Source organism: Ranitomeya variabilis, chromosome 5, assembly GCF_051348905.1.
Source record: "Ranitomeya variabilis isolate aRanVar5 chromosome 5, aRanVar5.hap1, whole genome shotgun sequence".
Lineage (NCBI taxonomy): Eukaryota > Metazoa > Chordata > Amphibia > Anura > Dendrobatidae > Ranitomeya > Ranitomeya variabilis.
The window spans coordinates 686,851,129-686,878,332 of NC_135236.1; the positions used below are offsets into that span (position 1 = coordinate 686,851,129).

The 27,204-nt window shown below is 49.1% G+C and overlaps 1 protein-coding gene across 1 annotated transcript in view; it reads right to left on the reverse strand.

Annotated features, from left to right (window-relative positions):
- LOC143777148 (solute carrier organic anion transporter family member 1A2-like) overlaps positions 1 to 23,354 on the reverse strand; it is a 157,983-nt gene extending 134,629 nt beyond the window's left edge. Inside the window, exons 1-5 of the mRNA XM_077267232.1 lie at positions 23,176 to 23,354; positions 14,007 to 14,091; positions 8,209 to 8,350; positions 7,957 to 8,089; positions 1,906 to 2,012 (exon numbers count right to left, since the gene is read on the reverse strand). Of these exons, the coding sequence (XP_077123347.1) occupies positions 1,906 to 2,012; positions 7,957 to 8,089; positions 8,209 to 8,350; positions 14,007 to 14,063 (439 nt within the window). The 5' untranslated portion in view covers positions 14,064 to 14,091; positions 23,176 to 23,354. The remainder of the gene's footprint in view (positions 1 to 1,905; positions 2,013 to 7,956; positions 8,090 to 8,208; positions 8,351 to 14,006; positions 14,092 to 23,175) is intronic.
- Between the last annotated feature and the right edge of the window lie 3,850 nt (positions 23,355 to 27,204).

Here is a 27,204-nt window from a genome sequence, read left to right on the forward strand (position 1 = left end):
ACTGTTTTGTTTGTTGGGTTATTGGCACCTGAGAATTTTTGGTGACTGAGAGTCCCCAGGAGAGATCAATTTCCCTCCTTGTCCAGTGTATTCATGCCCTAATAGTCTACGCTGTCCTCCCTTACATCTTCTGAGCTTTACACCTCTTAGGTCGCATTCACATGGCCAATTTTCATGCACGTGTTCTACACTATTTGCACACGGACACATTGTATCCTGCAGCCGCCACAGCTGTTCTTTTTAAAGACTATTTTCCAATATTTTCAGCATGTCTCTGTGATGCTCAGCCCCAGTGTCCCTGGACCCTGACCAGAATCTCAATTTACAGACACTGTGTTTCGGGGTACTGCCCCTCGTCAGTGCAAAGAGGAGATCTGGTTTGGCTGATTGAGAGGCATCTGAACGGGATCCAAGAATTGGAATCCGACATTGACTGTTAGGATTGCTACCTCCAATAGGTGGCACTAGAGTTCTAGTCCTCTTCCTCTCTGAAGAGACAATTTGCATATTTCCCAGAGGAGCATTGCGGCTTTAAGTCTCCTCACCTCGACATGCTTATCATGTCACTCTCCGCAAGGAGAAACAATACTTCTTGGATCCCAGCTGTGAAACCGAAAGTAAAGAGTAGCAATGCATGGCAATCCCTTTGTATAGCTACAGTGGTCCTTTAAGACCAAATATATCAAAACAGGATATTCACAGAAACAGGCTGTTCATATTTCCGGAAAACGCAGGGACAGGGCTCCTAACTGGTGGGTTTTGGGAGCTCAGGGCTTAGCAGAAAGCGAGAAACACATTACTGCTTAACTGGGGCTCATAACAAAGATGTGTTTATACTTAAATTAATCCCCAGGACTTGCTGAGCGTAGTGATAACTTTGTCTTGATTCTACAAGGTTCATACGCCAAGATATGTGTAAAAATGCTTTTTCATAATGTTAAGAAAGAGGAGTATTCAGCCTCTGAGTGAGGTCACCACAGGGGGAGTGCCTTGGTTTTGGGCTCAGGGATAAGTGAGTGAGACCTCCTTCTTCGCTGTCTTTTGTCCAGCGTCTAGCTGCGAGACACATCTGTCATGCAATGGAATATATGCCCTTCCCCCGAGCCGCATGGTCAGCCATGATATGAAAGAACCATAAATTGATTTTCACCATTAATTTTATAATATCTTCTTATACTTTTGTAAACCCTGCCTACCTTTTTGGAGTAAAATATGTAAAATTACTAGCTTTGTAACCCTTGATCTATAACATACTGTCACGTACTCTGAAGTGAATTACTCTAGTGATTGGGTGGGCTCCGGACCCGTTATTAATTAAGAAATCGCTAGCTGGTGGCAGCGGATTTGTCCTGCGCATTTGGGAAACCTGGCAGCGACGGACGGCATTGGTAATTATTGTTCCGGCCTGAGTGGGAGTAGTTATATCGCTCTCGCTGCAGTGTGCCCATTAGCCAATACAGAGTAAGGCAGACTTTCTGGCAACTAATTATCTTAGGTGCAGTATCCTGTCAGACCTGAGGGTAAGAGGGGCGCCAGAGAGCTGCAAGTCCCAAAGTGGGATATAGATAAATCCCCTTTAGAAAAGAACTGGGCAACCAAACAACCTCGGTTCATGACACATTAGTGTGAGTGGTGGGGATGATAAAAATATCCTCCCTGTGATTCGTGATGGTCCCATCTGTTTTATAGTCTGTGCAGTTCCTTACAACATGTCACCTATGTGCGGCCCTGACCCTCCGTACTGGGTACTCAGCACGCCCAAAGTGCAATGATCTCTGCATCCTGACACACTGAATGGACGGCGGCTATAATGTCATATATCATCTGTATCTGCAGATAATCATTATGTCTGAGCGATATTGAAAGAATAAGAGTAAAGCCCCCAAAAAACTGTTAAAAATGAACCTTCAGGAACCTCTTGGGCGGGAACTTGACTGTGATTAGCCAGACAAAGGTGAACATAAGAAGAGGAGTTGTCTGAGGAGAGCGAGAGCGATCCCTCATACTGATACCTGCAAATAGTCATCATCATCACACAACAGCATCACATCATTATGTGCAAATATCAGAGAATACAGTGCAGTACAATATACAGGGAGCTCCCCCTAGTGGTGGCTGCAGACAGGATCTTATCATGTATCTCTGTATACAGGAAGCTCCCCCTAGTGGTGGCTTCAGACAGAATCTTATCATGTATCTCTGTATACAGGGAGCTCCCCCTAGTGGTGATTGCAGACAGGATCTTATCATGTATCTCTGTATACAGGGAGCTCCCCCTAGTGGTGACTGCAGACAGAATCTTATCATGTATCTCTGTATACAGGGAGCTCCCCCTAGTGGTGGCTGCAGACAGGATCTTATCATGTATCTCTGTATACAGGGAGCTCCCCCTAGTGGTGGCTGCAGACAGGATCTTATCATGTATCTCTGTATACAGGGAGCTCCCCCTAGTGGTGACTGCAGACAGGATCTTATCATGTATCTCTGTATACAGGGAGCTCCCCCTAGTGGTGGCTGCAGATAGAATCTTATCATGTATCTCTGTATACAGGGAGCTCCCCCTAGTGGTGGCTGCAGACAGAATCTTATCATGTATCTCTGTATACAGGGAGCTCCCCCTAGTGGTGGCTGCAGACAGAATCTTATCATGTATCTCTGTATACAGGGAGCTCCCCCTAGTGGTGGCTGCAAACAGGATCTTATCATGTATCTCTGTATACAGGGAGCTCCCCCTAGTGGTGGCTGCAGACAGGATCTTATCATGTATCTCTGTATACAGGGAGCTCCCCCTAGTGGTGGCTGCAGACAGGATCTTATCATGTATCTCTGTATACAGGGAGCTCCCCCTAGTGGTGGCTGCAGACAGGATCTTATCATGTATCTCTGTATACAGGGAGCTCCCCCTAGTGGTGGCCGCAGACAGGATCTTATCATGTATCTCTGTATACAGGGAGCTCCCCCTAGTGGTGGCCGCAGACAGAATCTTATCATGTATCTCTGTATACAGGGAGCTCCCCCTAGTGGTGGCCGCAAACAGGATCTTATCATGTATCTCTGTATACAGGGAGCTCCCCCTAGTGGTGGCCGCAGACAGGATCTTATCATGTATCTCTGTATACAGGGAGCTCCCCCTAGTGGTGGCCGCAGACAGGATCTTATCATGTATCTCTGTATGCAGGGAGCTCCCCCTAGTGGTGACCGCAGACAGGATCTTATCATGTATCTCTGTATACAGGGAGCTCCCCCTAGAGGTGGCTGCAGACAGGATCTTATCATGTATCTCTGTATACAGGGAGCTCCCCCTAGTGGTGGCTGCAGACAGGATCTTATCATGTATCTCTGTATACAGGGAGCTCCCCCTAGTGGTGGCCGCAGACAGGATCTTATCATGTATCTCTGTATACAGGGAGCTCCCCCTAGTGGTGGCCGCAGACAGGATCTTATCATGTATCTCTGTATGCAGGGAGCTCCCCCTAGTGGTGACTGCAGACAGGATCTTATCATGTATCTCTGTATACAGGGAGCTCCCCCTAGTGGTGGCTGCAGACAGGATCTTATCATGTATCTCTGTATACAGGGAGCTCCCCCTAGCGGTGACTGCAGACAGGATCTTATCATGTATCTCTGTATACAGGGAGCTCCCCCTAGTGGTGGCTGCAGACAGGATCTTATCATGTATCTCTGTATACAGGGAGCTCCCCCTAGTGGTGGCTGCAGACAGGATCTTATATATCTCTGAATACAGGGAGCTCACCCTTGTGGTGGCTGCAGACAGGATCTTATCATGTATCTCTGTATACAGGGAGCTCCCCCTAGTGGTGACTGCAGACAGGATCTTATCATGTGTCTCTGTATACAGGGAGCTCCCCCTAGTGGTGGCTGCAGACAGGATCTTATCATGTGTCTCTGTATACAGGGAGCTCCCCCTAGTGGTGGCTGCAGACAGGATGTTATCATGTATCTCGATATACAGGGAGCTCCCCCTAGTGGTGACTGCAGACAGGATCTTATCATGTATATCTGTATACAGGGAGCTCCCCCTAGTGGTGACTGCAGACAGGATCTTATCATGCATCTCTGCATACAGGGAGCTCCCCCTAGTGGTGACTGCAGACAGGATCTTATCATGCATCTCTGCATACAGGGAGCTCCCCCTAGTGGTGGCTGCAGACAGGATCTTATCATGCATCTCTGCATACAGGGAGCTCCCCCCAGTGGTGACTGCAGACATGATCTTATCATGTATCTCTGTATACAGGGAGCTCCCCCCAGTGGTGACTGCAGGCAGGATCTTATCATGTATCTCTGTATACAGGGAGCTCCCCCTAGTGGTGGCTACAGGCAGAATCAGATCATGTATCTCTGTGTACAGGGAGCTCCACCTAGTGGTGACTGCAGGCAGGATCTTATCATGTATCTCTGTATACAGGGAGCTCCCCCTAGTGGTGGCTGCAGACAGGATCTTATCATGTATCTCTGTATACAGGGAGCTCCCCCTAGTGGTGACTGCAGACAGAATATTATCATATATCTCTGTATACAGGGAGCTCCCCCTAGTGGTGACTGCAGACAGGATCTTATATATCTCTGAATACAGGGAGCTCACCCTTGTGGTGGCTGCAGACAGGATCTTATCATGTATCTCTGTATACAGGGAGCTCCCCCTAGTGGTGACTGCAGACAGGATCTTATCATGTATCTCTGTATACAGGGAGCTCCCCCTAGTGGTGACTGCAGGCAGGATCTTATCATGTATCTCTGTATACAGGGAGCTCCCCCTAGTGGTGGCTGCAGACAGGATCTTATCATGTATCTCTGTATACAGGGAGCTCCCCCTAGTGGTGACTGCAGACAGAATATTATCATATATCTCTGTATACAGGGAGCTCCCCCTAGTGGAGGCTGCAGACAGGATCTTATATATCTCTGAATACAGGGAGCTCCCCCTAGTGGTGGCTGCAGACAGGATCTTATCATGCATCTCTGCATACAGGGAGCTCCCCCCAGTGGTGGCTACAGGCAGAATCAGATCATGTATCTCTGTGTACAGGGAGCTCCACCTAGTGGTGACTGCAGGCAGGATCTTATCATGTATCTCTGTATACAGTGAGCTCCCCCTAGTGGTGACTGCAGAGGGGATCTTATCATGTATCTCTGTATACAGGGAGCTCCCCCTAGTGGTGGCTACAGACAGAATCTTATCATGTATCTCTGTGTACAGGGAGCTCCACCTAGTGGTGACTGCAGGCAGGATCTTATCATGTATCTCTGTATACAGGGAGCTCCCCCTAGTGGTGACTGCAGAGGGGATCTTATCATGTATCTCTGTATACAGGGAGCTCCCCCTAGTGGTGGCTGCAGACAGGATCTTATCATGCATCTCTGCATACAGGGAGCTCCCCCCAGTGGTGACTGCAGGCAGGATCTTATCATGTATCTCTGTATACAGGGAGCTCCCCCTAGTGGTGGCTACAGACAGAATCTTATCATGTATCTCTGTGTACAGGGAGCTCCACCTAGTGGTGACTGCAGGCAGGATCTTATCATGTATCTCTGTATACAGGGAGCTCCCCCTAGTGGTGACTGCAGATGGGATCTTATCATGTATCTCTGTATACAGGGAGCTCCCCCTAGTGGTGGCTGCAGACAGAATCTTATCATGTATCTCTGTATATAGGGAGCTCCCCCTAGTGGTGGCTGCAGACAGGATCTTATCATGTATCTCTGTATACAGGGAGCTCCCCCTAGTGGTGGCTGCAGACAGGATCTTATCATGTATCTCTGTATACAGGTAGCTCCCCCTAGTGGTGGCTGCAGACAGGATCTTATCATGTATCTCTGCATACAGGGAGCTCTCCCTAGTGGTGGCTGCAGACAGGATCTTATCATGTATCTCTGTATATAGGGAGCTCCCCCTAGTGGTGACTGCAGACAGGATCTTATCATGTATCTCTGTATACAGGGAGCTCCACCTAGTGGTGGCTGCAGACAGGATCTTATCATGTATCTGTATAAAGGGAGCTCCCCCTAGTGGTGACTGCAGACAGGATCTTATCATGTATATCTGTATACAGGGTGCTCCCTCTAGTGGTGGCTACAGACAGAATCTTATCATGCATCTCTGTATACAGGGAGCTCCCCCCAGTGGTGGCTGCAGGCAGGATCTTATCATGTATCTCTGTATATAGGGAGCTCCTCCTAGTGGTGGCTGCAGACAGGATCTTATCATGTATCTCTGTATACAGGGAGCTCCACCTAGTGGTGGCTGCAGACAGGATCTTATCATGTATCTCTGCATACAGGGAGCTCCCCCTAGTGGTGGTTGCAGACAGGATCTTATCATGTATCTCTGCATACAGGGAGCTCCCCCTAGTGGTGGCTGCAGACAGGATCTTATCATGTATATGTATACAGGGAGCTCCCCCTAGTGGTGGCTGCAAACAGGATCTTATCATGTATCTCTGTATACACGGAGCTCCCCCTAGTGCTGTCTGCAGACAGGATCTTATCATGTATCTCTGTATACAGGGAGCTCCCCCTAGTGGTGACTGCAGACAAGATCTTATCATGTATCTCTGTATACAGGGAGCTCCCCCCTAGTGGTGGCTGCAGACAAGATCTTATCATGTATCTGTATACAGGGAGCTCCCCCTAGTGGTGACTGCAGACAGGATCTTATTATGTATCTGTATACAGGGAGCTCCCCCTAGTGGTGATTGCAGACAGGATCTTATCATGTATCTCTGTATACAGGGAGCTCCCTCTATTGGTGGCTGCAGACAGGATCTTATCATGTAACTCTGTATACAGGGAGCTCCCCCTAGTGGTGACTGCAAACAGGATCTTATCATGTATCTCTGTATACAGGGAGCTCCCCCTACTAGTGGCTGCACACAGGATCTTATCATGTATCTCTGTATACAGGGAGCTCCCCCTAGTGGTGGCTGCAGACAGGATCTTATCATGTATCTCTGTACACAGGAAGCTCCCCCTAGTGGTGGCTGCAGACAGGATCTTATCATGTATCTCTGTATACAGGGAGCTCCCCCTAGTCGTGACTGCAGACAGGATCTTATCATGTATCTCTGTATACAGGGAGCTCCCCCTAGTGGTGACTGCAGACAGGATCTTATCATGTATCTCTGTATACAGGGAGCTCCCCCTAGTGGTGGCTGCAGACAGGATCTTATCATGTATCTCTGTATACAGGGAGCTCCCCCTAGTGGTGGCTGCAGACAGGATCTTATCATATATCTCTGTATTCAGGGAGCTCCCCCTAGTGGTGGCTGCAGACAGGATCTTATCATATATCTCTGTATTCAGGGAGCTCCCCCTAGTGGTGACTGCAGACAGGATCTTATCATGTATCTCTGTATACAGGGAGCTCCCCCTAGTGGTGACTGCAGACAGGATCTTATCATGTATCTCTGTATACAGGGAGCTTCCCCTAGTGGTGGCTGCAGACAGGATCTTATCATGTACCTCTGTATACAGGGAGCTCCCCCTAGTGGTGGCTGCAGACAGGATCTTATCATGTATCTCTGTATACAGGGAGCTCCCCCTAGTGGTGGCTGCAGACTGGATCTTATCATGTATCTCTGCATACAGGGAGCTCCCCCTAGTGGTGACTGCAGACAGGATCTTATCATGTATCTCTGTATACAGGGAGCTCCCCCTAGTGGTGACTGCAGACAGGATCTTATCGTGTATCTCTGTATACAGGGAGCTCCCCCTAGTGGTGACTGCAGACAGGATCTTATCATGTATCTCTGTATACAGGGAGCTTCCCCTAGTGGTGGCTGCAGACAGGATCTTATCATGTATCTCTGCATACAGGGATCTCCCCCTAGTGGTGTCTCAGGCCGCAGAGTGTTACAAGATATCTATACAGTGAAGTCTGTACTTAGCTGAGGTGGGAGCATATCCACATTTCCTTCTGATTATTCACTTTCTCACCGTTTCATGATGAAGTGCGGTGATGCGGTCAGGCAGCTTCCCAGGAACATGATTAGACATCCGATGGAGATCATTCTTGGACGATGAAGTTTTGCCCCAAAGTAACTGACAAATGTGATGACCAATAAGTTGCCTTAGACACAATAAAGGGTTAATGTGGTTCCATCAGAAAATTTGCATACGCTGATGCCCCATGATTCCTCCCACATCTGGCACTGATACATTGTATCACACAGGACATTCCATCATTACCGATATCAAAGCTGCCATCGATGACTCCAACCAGAGATGACGGGATGTTGAATCTTCTCTCGATCTGAGTGATCATACTCCGCGAATACATCAGAGCGAGAGACTTGGTGATGTAAGCGAAGGAGAGTGCAAAGATGAAGACCTGGAGGCGGGAGTGGATCGACAGTGCGTCAGTGACAGAATCAGTTCGGGTGGGCCGACAACCTCACACCAGTACATAGACTGGTTGTCAGATATTATATCAGTGATGTCATCAGTGGGGGTGGGGCTGACAACCTCACACCTGTACACAGACTGTACACCTGTATATAGGCTGGTTGTCAGATATATCACTGGTATCATCAGCGGGGTGCAGGGACGACAACTTCACAGCTGTTCACAGGCTGGTTGTTAGATATTATATCAGTGATGTCATCAGTGGGGGTGGGCCGACAGCCTCACACCTGTACACAGACTGGTTGTCAGATATTATATCAGTGATGTCATCAGTGGGGTGGGGCCGACAGCCTAACACCTGTATATAGGCTGGTTGTCAGATATTATATCAGTGATGTCATCAGTGGGGGTGGGGCCGACAGCGTCACACCTGTATACAGGCTAGTTGTCAGATATTATATCAGTGATGTCATCAGTGGGGGCGGGGCCGACAGCGTCACACCTGTATACAGGCTAGTTGTCAGATATTATATCAGTGATGTCATCAGTGGGGGTGGAGCTGACAGCCTCACGCCTGTACACAGACTGGTTGTCAGATATTATATCAGTGATGTCATCAGTGGGGGTGGGGCTGACAACTTCACACCTGTACACAGACTGGTTGGCAGATATTATATCAGTGATCTCATCAGTTGGGGTGGGGCCGACAGCCTAACACCTGTATATAGGCTGGTTGTCAGATATATCACTGGTATCATCAGCGGGGTGCAGGGACGACAACTTCACAGCTGTTCACAGGCTGGTTGTTAGATATTATATCAGTGATGTCATCAGTGGGGGTGGGCCGACAGCCTCACACCTGTACACAGACTGGTTGTCAGATATTATATCAGTGATGTCATCAGTGGGGTGGGGCCGACAGCCTAACACCTGTATATAGGCTGGTTGTCAGATATTATATCAGTGATGTCATCAGTGGGGGTGGAGCCGACAGCGTCACACCTGTATACAGGCTAGTTGTCAGATATTATATCAGTGATGTCATCAGTGGGGGTGGAGCTGACAGCCTCACGCCTGTACACAGACTGGTTGTCAGATATTATATCAGTGATGTCATCAGTGGGGGTGGGGCTGACAACTTCACACCTGTACACAGACTGGTTGGCAGATATTATATCAGTGATCTCATCAGTTGGGGTGGGGCCAACAGCCTAACACCTGTATATAGGCTGGTTGTCAGATATATCACTGGTATCATCAGCGGGGTGCAGGGACGACAACTTCACAGCTGTTCACAGGCTGGTTGTTAGATATTATATCAGTGATGTCATCAGTGGGGGTGGGCCGACAGCCTCACACCTGTACACAGACTGGTTGTCAGATATTATATCAGTGATGTCATCAGTGGGGGTGGGGCCGACAACTTCACACCTGTACACAGACTGGTTGTCAGATATTATATCAGTGATGTCATCAGTGGGGGTGGGCCGACAGCCTCACACCTGTACACAGACTGGTTGTCAGATATTATATCCGTGATGTCATCAGTGGGGGTGGGGTCGACAACTTCACACCTGTACACAGACTGTTTGTCAGACATTATATCAGTGATGTCATCAGTGGGGGTGTGGCCGACAACCTCCCACCTGTTCACAGGCTGGTTGGCAGATATTATATCAGCGATGTCATCAGTGGAGGTGGGGCCGACAACCTCACACCTGTACAAAGACTGGTTGTCAGATATATCCGTCATGTCATCAGTGGGGGTGGGGCCAACAACCTCACACCTGTACACAGACTGGTTGTCAGATATTATATCAGTGATGTCATCAGTGAGGGTGGGGCCAACAACCTCACACCTGTACACAGACTGGTTGTCAGATATTATATCAGTGATCTCATCAGTGGGGGTGGGGCTGACAACCTCACACCACCTGTACACAGACTGGTTGTCAGATATTATATCAGTGATCTCATCAGTGGGGGTGGGGCCAACAACCTCACATCTGTTCACAGGCCGGTTGTCAGATATTATATCAGTGATCTCATCAGTGGGGGTGGGGCCGACAACCTCACACCTGTACACAGACTGGTTGTCAGACATTATATCAGTGATGTCATCAGTGGGGGTGGGGCCGACAACCTCCCACCTGTACACAGGCTGGTTGTCAGATATTATATCAGTGATGTCATCAGTGGGGGTGGGGCCAACATCCTCACACCTGTTCACAGGCCGGTTGTCAGATATTATATCAGTGATGTCATCAGTGGGGGTGGGGCCAACAACCTCACACCTGTACACAGACTGGTTGTCAGATATTATATCAGTGATCTCATCAGTGGGGGTGGGGCTGACAACCTCACACCTGTACACAGACTGGTTGTCAGATATGTTATCAGTGATCTCATCAGTGGGGGTGGGGCCAACATCCTCACACCTGTTCACAGGCCGGTTGTCAGATATTATATCAGTGATGTCATCAGTGGGGGTGGGACCAACAACCTCACACCTGTACACAGACTGGTTGTCAGATATTATATAAGTGATCTCATCAGTGGGGGTAGGGCCAACAACCTCACACCTGTTCACAGGCCGGTTGTCAGATATTATATCAGTGATCTCATCAGTGGGGGTGGGGCCAACAACCTCACACCTGTTCACAGGCGGGTTGTCAGATATTATATCAGTGATCTCATCAGTGGGGGTGGGGCTGACAACCTCACACCTGTACACAGACTGGTTGTCAGATATTATATCAGTGATCTCATCAGTGGGGGTGGGGCCAACAACCTCACACCTGTTCAAAGGCCGGTTGTCAGATATTATATCAGTGATCTCATCAGTGGGGGTGAGGCTGACAACCTCACACCTGTACACAGACTGGTTGTCAGATATTATATCAGTGATCTCATCAGTGGGGGTGGGGCCAACAACCTCACACCTGTTCAAAGGCCGGTTGTCAGATATTATATCAGTGATCTCATCAGTGGGGGTGGGGCCAACAACCTCACACCTGTTCACAGGCGGGTTGTCAGATATTATATCAGTGATCTCATCAGTGGGGGTGGGGCTGACAACCTCACACCTGTACACAGACTGGTTGTCAGATATTATATCAGTGATCTCATCAGTGGGGGTGGGGCCAACAACCTCACACCTGTTCAAAGGCCGGTTGTCAGATATTATATCAGTGATCTCATCAGTGGGGGTGGGTCTGACAACCTCACACCTGTACACAGACTGGTTGTCAGATATTATGGCAGTGATCTTATCAGTGGGGGTGGGGCCAACATCCTCACACCTGTTCACAGGCCGGTTGTCAGATATTATATCAGTGATGTCATCAGTGGGGGTGGGGCCAACAACCTCACACCTGTACACAGACTGGTTGTCAGACATTATATCAGTGATGTCATCAGTGGGGGTGGGCTGACAACCTCACACCTGTACACAGACTGGTTGTCAGACATTATATCAGTGATGTCATCAGTGGGGGTGGGGTCGACAACTTCACACCTGTACACAGACTGTTTGTCAGACATTATATCAGTGATGTCATCAGTGGGGGTGTGGCCGACAACCTCCCACCTGTTCACAGGCTGGTTGGCAGATATTATATCAGCGATGTCATCAGTGGAGGTGGGGCCGACAACCTCACACCTGTACAAAGACTGGTTGTCAGATATATCCGTCATGTCATCAGTGGGGGTGGGGCCAACAACCTCACACCTGTACACAGACTGGTTGTCAGATATTATATCAGTGATGTCATCAGTGAGGGTGGGGCCAACAACCTCACACCTGTACACAGACTGGTTGTCAGATATTATATCAGTGATCTCATCAGTGGGGGTGGGGCTGACAGCCTCACACTTGTATACAGGCTGGTTGTCAGATATATCACTGGTGTCATCAGCGGGAGTAGGGACGACAACTTCACACCTGTTCACAGGCTGGTTGTCAGATATTATATCAGTGATGTCATCAGTGGGAGTGGGGCCAACAACCTCACACCTGTACACAGACTGGTTGTCAGATATTATATCGGTGATGTCATCAGTGGGGGTGCGGCCAACAACCTCACACCTGTACACAGACTGGTTGTCAGATATTATATCGGTGATGTCATCAGTGGGGGTGCGGCCAACAACCTCACACCTGTGCACAGACTGGTTGTCAAATATTATATCGGTGATGTCATCAGTGGGGGTGCGGCCAACAACCTCACACCTGTACACAGACTGGTTGTCAGATATTATATCGGTGATGTCATCAGTGGGGGTGCGGCCAACAACCTCACACCTGTACACAGACTGGTTGTCAGATATTATATCGGTGATGTCATCAGTGAGGGTGGGGCCAACAACCTCACACCTGTACACAGACTGGTTGTCAGATATTATATCAGTGATCTCATCAGTGGGGGTGGGGCTGACAGCCTCACACTTGTATACAGGCTGGTTGTCAGATATATCACTGGTGTCATCAGCGGGAGTAGGGACGACAACTTCACACCTGTTCACAGGCTGGTTGTCAGATATTATATCAGTGATGTCATCAGTGGGAGTGGGGCCAACAACCTCACACCTGTACACAGACTGGTTGTCAGATATTATATCAGTGATATCATCAGTGGGGGTGCGGCCAACAACCTCACACCTGTACACAGACTGGTTGTCAGATATTATATCGGTGATGTCATCAGTGGGGGTGCGGCCAACAACCTCACACCTGTACACAGACTGGTTGTCAAATATTATATCAGTGATGTTATCACTGGGGGTGGGGCCGACAACCTCACACCTGTGCACAGACTGGTTGCCAGATATATCAGTGGTGTCATCAACAGGGGTCAGGTCTGACAACCTCACACTTGTTCACTGGCCGGTTGTCAGATATTATATCAGTGATCTCATCAGTGGGGGTGGGGCCGACAACCTCACACCACCTGTACACAGACTGGTTGTCAGATATTATATCAGTGATCTCATCAGTGGGGGTGGGGCCAACAACCTCACATCTGTTCACAGGCCGGTTGTCAGATATTATATCAGTGATCTCATCAGTGGGGGTGGGGCCGACAACCTCACACCTGTACACAGACTGGTTGTCAGACATTATATAAGTGATGTCATCAGTGGGGGTTGGGCTGACAACCTCCCACCTGTACACAGACTGGTTGTCAGACATTATATCAGTGATGTCATCAGTGGGGGTGGGGCTGACAACCTCCCAACTGTACACAGACTGGTTGTCAGACATTATATCAGTGATGTCATCAGTGGGGGTGGGGCCAACAACCTCAAACCTGTACACAGACTGGTTGTCAGATATTATATCAGTGATGTCATCAGTGGGGGTGGGCCGACAACCTCACACCTGTACACAGACTGGTTGTCAGATATTATATCAGTGATGTCATCAGTGGGGGTGGGGCCGACAGCCTCACACCTGTACACAGACTGGTTGTCAGATATTATATCAGTGATGTCATCAGTGGGGACATGGCTGACAACCACTAACAAAGTATACACAGGTTGTCAGAGAGTATATCAGTGACATCATCAGCGGGTGCTGGGCCGACGACCTCACACTTGTACACGGGCTGGTTGTCATCAGATCTAGGATCATAGGTTCTCACCTTCAGCCTGGTCCCGGGATTCGCCTTCCGTGCAGTTCGAGTTGCATTTGGTGCCATGTTCAGTGCTGCGGACGGACGATGGGATCTGATAGCAGAAAATATTCAGATTAAATGCAGCAGAACGGATAGCGGCACTGACACAGTGTGAGGGGAAGAGTCTGCAGGGCAAGCAGGTGAGGGCCGGAGAGGGCCACCTGGGGTCAGGGATGATGGGAGTAGTGATACATTGTGTGATAGGAGATTAGATTGTGAGCTCTGGGGTCGGGGATGATGGGAGTAGTGATACACTGTGTGATAGGAGATTAGATTGTGAGCTCTGGGGTCAGGGATGATGGGAGTAGTGATACATTGTGTGATAGGAGATTAGATTGTGAGCTCTGGGGTCAGGGATGATGGGAGTAGTGATACACTGTGTGATAGGAGATTAGATTGTGAGCTCCGGGGTCGGGGATGATGGGAGTAGTGATACACTGTGTGATAGGAGATTAGATTGTGAGCTCCGGGGTCGGGGATGATGGGAGTAGTGATACATTGTGTGATAGGAGATTAGATTGTGAGCTCTGGGGTCAGGGATGATGGGAGTAGTGATACACTGTGTGATAGGAGATTAGATTGTGAGCTCCGGGGTCGGGGATGATGGGAGTAGTGATACACTGTGTGATAGGAGATTAGATTGTGAGCTCTGGGGTCGGGGATGATGGGAGTAGTGATACACTGTGTGATAGGAGATTAGATTGTGAGCTCTGGGGTCAGGGATGATGGGAGTAGTGATACACTGTGTGATAGGAGATTAGATTGTGAGCTCCGGGGTCAGGGATGATGGGAGTAGTGATACACTGTGTGATAGGAGATTAGATTGTGAGCTCCGGGGTCGGGGATGATGGGAGTAGTGATACATTGTGTGATAGGAGATTAGATTGTGAGCTCTGGGGTCGGGGATGATGGGAGTAGTGATACACTGTGTGATAGGAGATTAGATTGTGAGCTCCGGGGTCAGGGATGATGGGAGTAGTGATACACTGTGTGATAGGAGATTAGATTGTGAGTTCTGGGGTCAGGGATGATGGGAGTAGTGATACACTGTGTGATAGGAGATTAGATTGTGAGCTCTGGGGTCTGGGATGATGGGAGTAGTGATACACTGTGTGATAGGAGATTAGATTGTGAGCTCTGGGGTCGGGGATGATGGGAGTAGTGATACATTGTGTGATAGGAGATTAGATTGTGAGCTCCGGGGTCAGGGATGATGGGAGTAGTGATACACTGTGTGATAGGAGATTAGATTGTGAGCTCCGGGGTCGGGGATGATGGGAGTAGTGATACATTGTGTGATAGGAGATTAGATTGTGAGCTCTGGGGTCAGGGATGATGGGAGTAGTGATACACTGTGTGATAGGAGATTAGATTGTGAGCTCTGGGGTCAGGGATGATGGGAGTAGTGATACATTGTGTGATAGGAGATTAGATTGTGAGCTCCGGGGTCAGGGATGATGGGAGTAGTGATACACTGTGTGATAGGAGATTAGATTGTGAGCTCCGGGGTCAGGGATGATGGGAGTAGTGATACATTGTGTGATAGGAGATTAGATTGTGAGCTCTGGGGTCAGGGATGATGGGAGTAGTGATACACTGTGTGATAGGAGATTAGATTGTGAGCTCTGGGGTCAGGGATGATGGGAGTAGTGATACATTGTGTGATAGGAGATTAGATTGTGAGCTCTGGGGTCAGGGATGATGGGAGTAGTGATACATTGTGTGATAGGAGATTAGATTGTGAGCTCTGGGGTCGGGGATGATGGGAGTAGTGATACACTGTGTGATAGGAGATTAGATTGTTAGCTCTGGGGTCAGGGATGATGGGAGTAGTGATACATTGTGTGATAGGAGATTAGATTGTGAGCTCTGGGGTCAGGGATGATGGGAGTAGTGATACATTGTGTGATAGGAGATTAGATTGTGAGCTCTGGGGTCGGGGATGATGGGAGTAGTGATACACTGTGTGATAGGAGATTAGATTGTGAGCTCTGGGGTCGGGGATGATGGGAGTAGTGATACATTGTGTGATAGGAGATTAGATTGTGAGCTCTGGGGTCGGGGATGATGGGAGTAGTGATACACTGTGTGATAGGAGATTAGATTGTGAGCTCTGGGGTCGGGGATGATGGGAGTAGTGATACATTGTGTGATAGGAGATTAGATTGTGAGCTCTGGGGTCGGGGATGATGGGAGTAGTGATACACTGTGTGATAGGAGATTAGATTGTGAGCTCTGGGGTCGGGGATGATGGGAGTAGTGATACACTGTGTGATAGGAGATTAGATTGTGAGCTCTGGGGTCAGGGATGATGGGAGTAGTGATACACTGTGTGATAGGAGATTAGATTGTGAGCTCTGGGGTCAGGGATGATGGGAGTAGTGATACACTGTGTGATAGGAGATTAGATTGTGAGCTCCGGGGTCGGGGATGATGGGAGTAGTGATACACTGTGTGATAGGAGATTAGATTGTGAGCTCTGGGGTCAGGGATGATGGGAGTAGTGATACATTGTGTGATAGGAGATTAGATTGTGAGCTCTGGGGTCGGGGATGATGGGAGTAGTGATACATTGTGTGATAGGAGATTAGATTGTGAGCTCCGGGGTCGGGGATGATGGGAGTAGTGATACATTGTGTGATAGGAGATTAGATTGTGAGCTCTGGGGTCGGGGATGATGGGAGTAGTGATACACTGTGTGATAGGAGATTAGATTGTGAGCTCTGGGGTCGGGGATGATGGGAGTAGTGATACATTGTGTGATAGGAGATTAGATTGTGAGCTCCGGGGTCAGGGATGATGGGAGTAGTGATGCACTGTGTGATAGGAGATTAGATTGTGAGCTCCGGGGTCAGGGATGATGGGAGTAGTGATACACTGTGTGATAGGAGATTAGATTGTGAGCTCTGGGGTCAGGGATGATGGGAGTAGTGATACACTGTGTGATAGGAGATTAGATTGTGAGCTCTGGGGTCAGGGATGATGGGAGTAGTGATACACTGTGTGATAGGAGATTAGATTGTGAGCTCTGGGGTCAGGGATGATGGGAGTAGTGATACACTGTGTGATAGGAGATTAGATTGTGAGCTCTGGGGTCGGGGATGATGGGAGTAGTGATACACTGTGTGATAGGAGATTAGATTGTGAGCTCTGGGGTCAGGGATGATGGGAGTAGTGATACACTGTGTGATAGGAGATTAGATTGTGAGCTCTGGGGTCGGGGATGATGGGAGTAGTGATACACTGTGTGATAGGAGATTAGATTGTGAGCTCTGGGGTCAGGGATGATGGGAGTAGTGATACATTGTGTGATAGGAGATTAGATTGTGAGCTCCGGGGTCGGGGATGATGGGAGTAGTGATACACTGTGTGATAGGAGATTAGATTGTGAGCTCCGGGGTCAGGGATGATGGGAGTAGTGATACATTGTGTGATAGGAGATTAGATTGTGAGCTCTGGGGTCAGGGATGATGGGAGTAGTGATACACTGTGTGATAGGAGATTAGATTGTGAGCTCTGGGGTCAGGGATGATGGGAGTAGTGATACACTGTGTGATAGGAGATTAGATTGTGAGCTCTGGGGTCGGGGATGATGGGAGTAGTGATACACTGTGTGATAGGAGATTAGATTGTGAGCTCTGGGGTCGGGGATGATGGGAGTAGTGATACATTGTGTGATAGGAGATTAGATTGTGAGCTCTGGGGTCGGGGATGATGGGAGTAGTGATACACTGTGTGATAGGAGATTAGATTGTGAGCTCTGGGGTCGGGGATGATGGGAGTAGTGATACATTGTGTGATAGGAGATTAGATTGTGAGCTCTGGGGTCGGGGATGATGGGAGTAGTGATACACTGTGTGATAGGAGATTAGATTGTGAGCTCTGGGGTCGGGGATGATGGGAGTAGTGATACACTGTGTGATAGGAGATTAGATTGTGAGCTCTGGGGTCGGGGATGATGGGAGTAGTGATACATTGTGTGATAGGAGATTAGATTGTGAGCTCTGGGGTCGGGGATGATGGGAGTAGTGATACACTGTGTGATAGGAGATTAGATTGTGAGCTCTGGGGTCGGGGATGATGGGAGTAGTGATACACTGTGTGATAGGAGATTAGATTGTGAGCTCCGGGGTCAGGGATGATGGGAGTAGCGATACACTGTGTGATAGGAGATTAGATTGTGAGCTCTGGGGTCAGGGATGATGGGAGTAGTGATACACTGTGTGATAGGAGATTAGATTGTGAGCTCTGGGGTCAGGGATGATGGGAGTAGTGATACACTGTGTGATAGGAGATTAGATTGTGAGCTCTGGGGTCAGGGATGATGGGAGTAGTGATACACTGTGTGATAGGAGATTAGATTGTGAGCTCTGGGGTCGGGGATGATGGGAGTAGTGATACATTGTGTGATAGGAGATTAGATTGTGAGCTCTGGGGTCGGGGATGATGGGAGTAGTGATACACTGTGTGATAGGAGATTAGATTGTGAGCTCTGGGGTCGGGGATGATGGGAGTAGTGATACATTGTGTGATAGGAGATTAGATTGTGAGCTCTGGGGTCGGGGATGATGGGAGTAGTGATACACTGTGTGATAGGAGATTAGATTGTGAGCTCTGGGGTCGGGGATGATGGGAGTAGTGATACACTGTGTGATAGGAGATTAGATTGTGAGCTCTGGGGTCAGGGATGATGGGAGTAGTGATACACTGTGTGATAGGAGATTAGATTGTGAGCTCTGGGGTCAGGGATGATGGGAGTAGTGATACACTGTGTGATAGGAGATTAGATTGTGAGCTCTGGGGTCGGGGATGATGGGAGTAGTGATACATTGTGTGATAGGAGATTAGATTGTGAGCTCTGGGGTCGGGGATGATGGGAGTAGTGATACATTGTGTGATAGGAGATTAGATTGTGAGCTCTGGGGTCGGGGATGATGGGAGTAGTGATACACTGTGTGATAGGAGATTAGATTGTGAGCTCTGGGGTCGGGGATGATGGGAGTAGTGATACACTGTGTGATAGGAGATTAGATTGTGAGCTCTGGGGTCGGGGATGATGGGAGTAGTGATACATTGTGTGATAGGAGATTAGATTGTGAGCTCTGGGGTCAGGGATGATGGGAGTAGTGATACACTGTGTGATAGGAGATTAGATTGTGAGCTCTGGGGTCGGGGATGATGGGAGTAGTGATACACTGTGTGATAGGAGATTAGATTGTGAGCTCTGGGGTCAGGGATGATGGGAGTAGTGATACATTGTGTGATAGGAGATTAGATTGTGAGCTCTGGGGTCAGGGATGATGGGAGTAGTGATACACTGTGTGATAGGAGATTAGATTGTGAGCTCTGGGGTCAGGGATGATGGGAGTAGTGATACACTGTGTGATAGGAGATTAGATTGTGAGCTCTGGGGTCAGGGATGATGGGAGTAGTGATACACTGTGTGATAGGAGATTAGATTGTGAGCTCTGGGGTCAGGGATGATGGGAGTAGTGATACACTGTGTGATAGGAGATTAGATTGTGAGCTCTGGGGTCAGGGATGATGGGAGTAGTGATACATTGTGTGATAGGAGATTAGATTGTGAGCTCTGGGGTCAGGGATGATGGGAGTAGTGATACACTGTGTGATAGGAGATTAGATTGTGAGCTCTGGGGTCAGGGATGATGGGAGTAGTGATACACTGTGTGATAGGAGATTAGATTGTGAGCTCCGGGGTCGGGGATGATGGGAGTAGTGATACATTGTGTGATAGGAGATTAGATTGTGAGCTCTGGGGTCAGGGATGATGGGAGTAGTGATACACTGTGTGATAGGAGATTAGATTGTGAGCTCTGGGGTCAGGGATGATGGGAGTAGTGATACATTGTGTGATAGGAGATTAGATTGTGAGCTCTGGGGTCGGGGATGATGGGAGTAGTGATACACTGTGTGATAGGAGATTAGATTGTGAGCTCTGGGGTCGGGGATGATGGGAGTAGTGATACATTGTGTGATAGGAGATTAGATTGTGAGCTCTGGGGTCAGGGATGATGGGAGTAGTGATACACTGTGTGATAGGAGATTAGATTGTGAGCTCTGGGGTCAGGGATGATGGGAGTAGTGATACATTGTGTGATAGGAGATTAGATTGTGAGCTCTGGGGTCAGGGATGATGGGAGTAGTGATACACTGTGTGATAGGAGATTAGATTGTGAGCTCTGGGGTCGGGGATGATGGGAGTAGTGATACATTGTGTGATAGGAGATTAGATTGTGAGCTCTGGGGTCAGGGATGATGGGAGTAGTGATACACTGTGTGATAGGAGATTAGATTGTGAGCTCTGGGGTCGGGGATGATGGGAGTAGTGATACACTGTGTGATAGGAGATTAGATTGTGAGCTCCGGGGTCAGGGATGATGGGAGTAGTGATACACTGTGTGATAGGAGATTAGATTGTGAGCTCTGGGGTCAGGGATGATGGGAGTAGTGATACATTGTGTGATAGGAGATTAGATTGTGAGCTCTGGGGTCGGGGATGATGGGAGTAGTGATACACTGTGTGATAGGAGATTAGATTGTGAGCTCTGGGGTCAGGGATGATGGGAGTAGTGATACATTGTGTGATAGGAGATTAGATTGTGAGCTCCGGGGTCGGGGATGATGGGAGTAGTGATACATTGTGTGATAGGAGATTAGATTGTGAGCTCCGGGGTCGGGGATGATGGGAGTAGTGATACATTGTGTGATAGGAGATTAGATTGTGAGCTCCGGGGTCAGGGATGATGGGAGTAGTGATACACTGTGTGATAGGAGATTAGATTGTGAGCTCCGGGGTCGGGGATGATGGGAGTAGTGATACATTGTGTGATAGGAGATTAGATTGTGAGCTCCGGGGTCAGGGATGATGGGAGTAGTGATACACTGTGTGATAGGAGATTAGATTGTGAGCTCCGGGGTCGGGGATGATGGGAGTAGTGATACTCTGTGTGATAGGAGATTAGATTGTGAGCTCTGGGGTCAGGGATGATGGGAGTAGTGATACATTGTGTGATAGGAGATTAGATTGTGAGCTCTGGGGTCGGGGATGATGGGAGTAGTGATACACTGTGTGATAGGAGATTAGATTGTGAGCTCTGGGGTCAGGGATGATGGGAGTAGTGATACTCTGTGTGATAGGAGATTAGATTGTGAGCTCTGGGGTCAGGGATGATGGGAGTAGTGATACTCTGTGTGATAGGAGATTAGATTGTGAGCTCTGGGGTCAGGGATGATGGGAGTAGTGATACATTGTGTGATAGGAGATTAGATTGTGAGCTCCGGGGTCGGGGATGATGGGAGTAGTGATACACTGTGTGATAGGAGATTAGATTGTGAGCTCTGGGGTCAGGGATGATGGGAGTAGTGATACTCTGTGTGATAGGAGATTAGATTGTGAGCTCTGGGGTCAGGGATGATGGGAGTAGTGATACACTGTGTGATAGGAGATTAGATTGTGAGCTCTGGGGTCAGGGATGATGGGAGTAGTGATACACTGTGTGATAGGAGATTAGATTGTGAGCTCCGGGGTCAGGGATGATGGGAGTAGTGATACACTGTGTGATAGGAGATTAGATTGTGAGCTCTGGGGTCGGGGATGATGGGAGTAGTGATACACTGTGTGATAGGAGATTAGATTGTGAGCTCTGGGGTCAGGGATGATGGGAGTAGTGATACTCTGTGTGATAGGAGATTAGATTGTGAGCTCTGGGGTCAGGGATGATGGGAGTAGTGATACACTGTGTGATAGGAGATTAGATTGTGAGCTCTGGGGTCGGGGATGATGGGAGTAGTGATACACTGTGTGATAGGAGATTAGATTGTGAGCTCTGGGGTCAGGGATGATGGGAGTAGTGATACACTGTGTGATAGGAGATTAGATTGTGAGCTCCGGGGTCAGGGATGATGGGAGTAGTGATACACTGTGTGATAGGAGATTAGATTGTGAGCTCCGGGGTCAGGGATGATGGGAGTAGTGATACACTGTGTGATAGGAGATTAGATTGTGAGCTCCGGGGTCAGGGATGATGGGAGTAGTGATACACTGTGTGATAGGAGATTAGATTGTGAGCTCCGGGATCAGGGATGATGGGAGTAGTGATACACTGTGTGATAGGAGATTAGATTGTGATGATGGGGTCGGGGATGATGGGAGTAGTGATACACTGTGATAGGAGATTAGATTGTGAGCTCCGGGGTCAGGGATGATGGGAGTAGTGATACACTGTGTGATAGGAGATTAGATTGTGAGCTCCGGGGTCGGGGATGATGGGAGTAGTGATACACTGTGTGATAGGAGATTAGATTGTGAGCTCCGGGGTCGGGGATGATGGGAGTAGTGATACACTGTGTGATAGGAGATTAGATTGTGAGCTCCGGGGTCGGGGATGATGGGAGTAGTGATACATTGTGTGATAGATTAGATTGTGAGCTCCGGGGTCAGGGATGATGGGAGTAGTGATACACTGTGTGATAGGAGATTAGATTGTGAGCTCTGGGGTCGGGGATGATGGGAGTAGTGATACATTGTGTGATAGGAGATTAGATTGTGAGCTCTGGGGTCGGGGATGATGGGAGTAGTGATACATTGTGTGATAGACTAGATTGTGAGCTCTGGGGTCAGGGATGATGGGAGTAGTGATACACTGTGTGATAGATTAGATTGTGAGCTCCGGGGTCAGGGATGATGGGAGTAGTGATACATTGTGTGATAGGAGATTAGATTGTGAGCTCTGGGGTCGGGGATGATGGGAGTAGTGATACATTGTGTGATAGGAGATTAGATTGTGAGCTCTGGGGTCAGGGATGATGGGAGTAGTGATACACTGTGTGATAGGAGATTAGATTGTGAGCTCTGGGGTCGGGGATGATGGGAGTAGTGATACACTGTGTGATAGGAGATTAGATTGTGAGCTCTGGGGTCGGGGATGATGGGAGTAGTGATACACTGTGTGGCGCCGGGGAGGATGGGAGTTGTTGCAGTCCCGGGGGATATGGCGCTGCTCTCTCCTGTGACATCGTATTATCACTCATTAGTGGGGTCAGGACCCCTCATCTCTGCGCTGTAATCAGCCCATAAACCTCCCCAGAACCCCGGATTATTGCGAGATCTACTCACCGTGCAGCGAGTCGGAGGCCGCGTGACTGCGAGACACGAACAGATCAGATCTGGACCTTGACCGGCTTTTTATAATTAACTGAAAAATGTAAGTATTTACTATAGATAAAGGGCAGGAAACAAGCGCGACCCTGAGCGAGTGCGACCCACAGCGAGTGCGACCCTGAGCGAGTGCGACCCAGAGCGAGCGGGAGCAGCCGGGACATGATAGGAGTGATGTCATCACTGGGGCGGGGCTGACAACCTCTCACACTGTGTACACAGAATGGTTGTCACTGTCAGCAGCAATGATGTTCGTTGTGTTCTGACATTAACCCCTAAATGGGAACTGTGCTTTCAAGTAACTTTCCAAAATAATCTGCCCTGTGGACATGAGGGCTCAGCCTTCTTCTGGCATCTTCTTCTTCATCCTGCATTATTCTCCACACTTGTCCTCTGCAGACTTGATCTTTTGATGTGCAATTCCCTCTGAGCTGGTGGCAGGAGACGTGGAGCTCTGATGTCTCTCGTGTGCTGCACATGCAGGCAGAAGCATGGACGGAGCACAATACCCTGCAGTATTGAGCAGTGTAGATGTGATTCCAGCACCCGGGGAGATAAACGGTCAACACTGGTTGCTAGGTAATCCCCACAGGTAATCAAGCAGGCTAGTAGCTGTAAATCATTCAGCTGCCGTGATGAAAGCTAAATCTCCGAGCAGTCATAAATACTCGGAGACCACCCGAGCACCGACTACACTCGCTCATCACTACTCAGCACGGTTTGTCTGTGTCTTTCTCTGCTTCTTCCTCTTCTGCTCGATGCTCCGCCCTCCTTCAGAGATTATAATAAGAGGTGTAATCTGAGCCCTCAGTGAGTCCGGATGGTTCTGGGAGAGATCAGGAGGCAGAAGTGGCTCATGAGTGGAGAAGGAGGCAGAATTCTGTCAGGTTTCTCGTATTCTCCTGTATTATCATCTTATGGAAAGTTTGCTGAACGTCCATTTCCCATGACATGAAATGGTGCCACGGATATAAGTATTTTCTGTCCGAGGGCGGTCGTGCGTGATCTGACATATTTGTGCCAACTCTCAATAGAACAAAGGTTGGAGGCGCTCTGCTCCCGCGCTTGGCACGTGTACACCTGTCCTCAGAGAGCCCTCTGGACGGACGCCACCTCACAGGGTGCCAGGACGCAGGTTCTTGGTGACGCTGAAGATCCATGTAAGATCTGTCATTTTACGCTAGTGAGTGAGGAGCCGGAGAGCGTCCACATGGAGGGTCTCCGAGGAGGTAAGGCTCCCGCACCCACCTCACATCATCTCCCTGTTCATGAGTCCGGACACTGAGGCCTGTGGATGAGTCCACCATCCTACATCACAACTTGACCAGAACAAGAAACTGCAAAGCCTCCACGTTGTAGTGTAAAAAGCTGTGGAGTTTCGTCATCAGTCCCAGCACATGTCTGAGGCAGAAGAGTGACCGGTGCTGGTGGAGCGCCCCCAGACGCAGGGCCGCGGGGTACTCGGTATCGGGCCTCTCTGTCTCAGTCCTGGGGTCGTCACGGTGGCTAGACCGGGTCCGTGGCCCTGCTAAGGGGCGTCCAATGAAAGGTGTGATGATGGTGCGTGGTGTAGGTCGCGGTGAATAACGAGGACACAGGGTTGCAGTCTCTTTACCTCTTTACTGAAGGCTTCAGGATCCGCAATCCAGAGCACTGCTAACAGGGCTGTCTGAGACAGGTCGGTCCGAAGACACATCCAGAGTTCCCTTTTCAGGTGGAAATCAGTGTCTACCTGCTAGCGCCTGTGTGTTGTAGTACTTCCCTGCTGAGCACCACGGGATAGTCCTCACAACTGTCGGGTCTATTTCTGTTCTTTCTCTTTCTCTCCGTCCCCCAGATGATATGGATAGGACGCACCCATATGATGGGGTAGGCCTGGAGCTATTTTATAGGGACCCTAGGGACGCCCCTCTCCCACAATTGCCTCTGCTGTCTTCGTTAGGTGTAATGGTGAGACAGCCAACCTATGGTTAACTTCCCGGCCGTAGTCTAAAGTAATGCGTGGAGTCTCTTACTTTCTCGGTGTTCCGGCCACCGGCTACGCGCCTCAGAAGGATGCTGCTGATCTTGAGGCACGACTCCTTCTGGTATTATCTCCCTTTTGCTGTATTTCTGTTTCTCACTTCTCCACAATAAACCTCGATTCTTGTCCTTTCTTAGGAGTCTGCCGCTGTAAGGCACAGGCACAACTCCGTAACGCTCTCTCCCCTTCTAGGACTCTGCCAGGATCCCACCCCTGACAGGTCCTCTCTCTAGCTCTTCCCAGCTACTTTTTCCCTAACTTCCTGTCCAACCCCCAGTTTTACCAGAGCGTGAGGAGTGGCCTACTAGATAGAACCACTCCCCCTTAGTGGCAGAGCGACATTACTGCACCGACCAGGACTCTGGGGCGCTGCACTCCCCCCCGGTTAAATCCAGTACTCCCGGACTGGGAAAATAAGAACAACAATACATGTTAACAGAAAACACATAAAATTTTAAAATACCATAAACAATTAAACATAACAGTGCTTCCCTTTATGGGAGGTGAGAACACTTGAACGTTGCGAAAGTTTCCGTCATGCACAGTTCATGACTCCCAGTTCAGTGGTTGTAACTTTAAAACAGCAGGGACCCCGGGTAAACAAAGGGGTCCCTTTTGAAAGTCTTGGAGCAATTCACTGTCCACTGCTCCGTTGTCCATTTTTTTTAAACTTGTAACAAAGATATTTACACAAACACAATTAGCAACTTTAGTTAATACCTCCAAGTTTTGTAGCGAAGGGGAGTCTGATTCTTGGTGCTACGTGTAGACCTCCGTAGTGCAGGGGTTGCTATTGGCCTAGCAGGGCTCGCTATGCTTGCTACCACTGGTGTAGTGCACTGCCTTCTAGCTACGCTTCTAGTGAGACTGGGTAGCACTGGCATGCTGGATCTCTCAGAGCTGCTGCTATCAACAGTGGGTACGGCAGATTCGCCGATAGCAGAGGGAGGCTCCGCCGGTCCGACGGTGGGCATGGCATCGTCTGGCGGGGTCTGTGGTGATTGCGGGTCCGGAGGATCTGGCACCACTTCTAGTTCAGGCGGGTTCGGTTGACGAAACGTTAAGACAGGTACCACGATGGCCTGATTTATTTGAGTCCAAGACTGGGGAAAATCACCAAGAACAGTGTGTATCATTTTCTACTCTTCTACAGGTGGAGAGGCTCTTGGACCTGTTTCCTTCTCCCTCAACTATTCGGGGCATACCTTAAGGTGGTCTCTGGATATTGCCGTTGAGGTTTCCCCTCCATCTTTGCTGATGAGACAGACTTTAATATTGTCGAAATCGGACGGCAGGATGGTATACAGTTCCGCTTCCCATTGGTCGTCAAGTTTGTGTAGCCTTCTCTTCCGCTTGAGTACCTGCTCACCAGGCGGCAAGGGAATCGTGGGAGCATGCTGGTTGTAGTCCCTTTCCTGTTTTTGCCTGGCTTGAGCGAGACTTCTTTCCACGCATTCCTGTACTTTGCGGTACCTTTGCTGCCTCTCCGTATCCCAATCGACATCCGGCGAGGTATCTTCGGGGGTTAGAACCCCCATGTCCAGATCAGCAGGCAACTTACTAGACCTTCCTCGCATCAGGTACGCCGGAGTGCAGTTGGTAGAATTCACTGGGATGTGGTTGTACATGTCTACCAGGTTGGGCAATTTTGTTGGCCACAAGTTCCGTTCCTCTACAGGCAAGGTCTTCAATAAGTCGATCACCACTTGGTTCATCTTTTCACACATCCCGTTGGTTTGTGGGTGGTATGGTGTGGTTCTGATCTTCTTACACCCGTACAGATTGCAGAACTCCTGGAACACCTCCGCCTCAAACGCTGGCCCCTGATCGGTCAGTACCTTCTCCGGGTACCCATGGGGCCTACAGAAGTACTGCTGGAAGGTTTTGGCAGCTGTCCTGGCCGTTAGATCCTTGACAGGTACAACCACCAGGAACCTGGAGTAATGATCCACGATGGTGAGAGC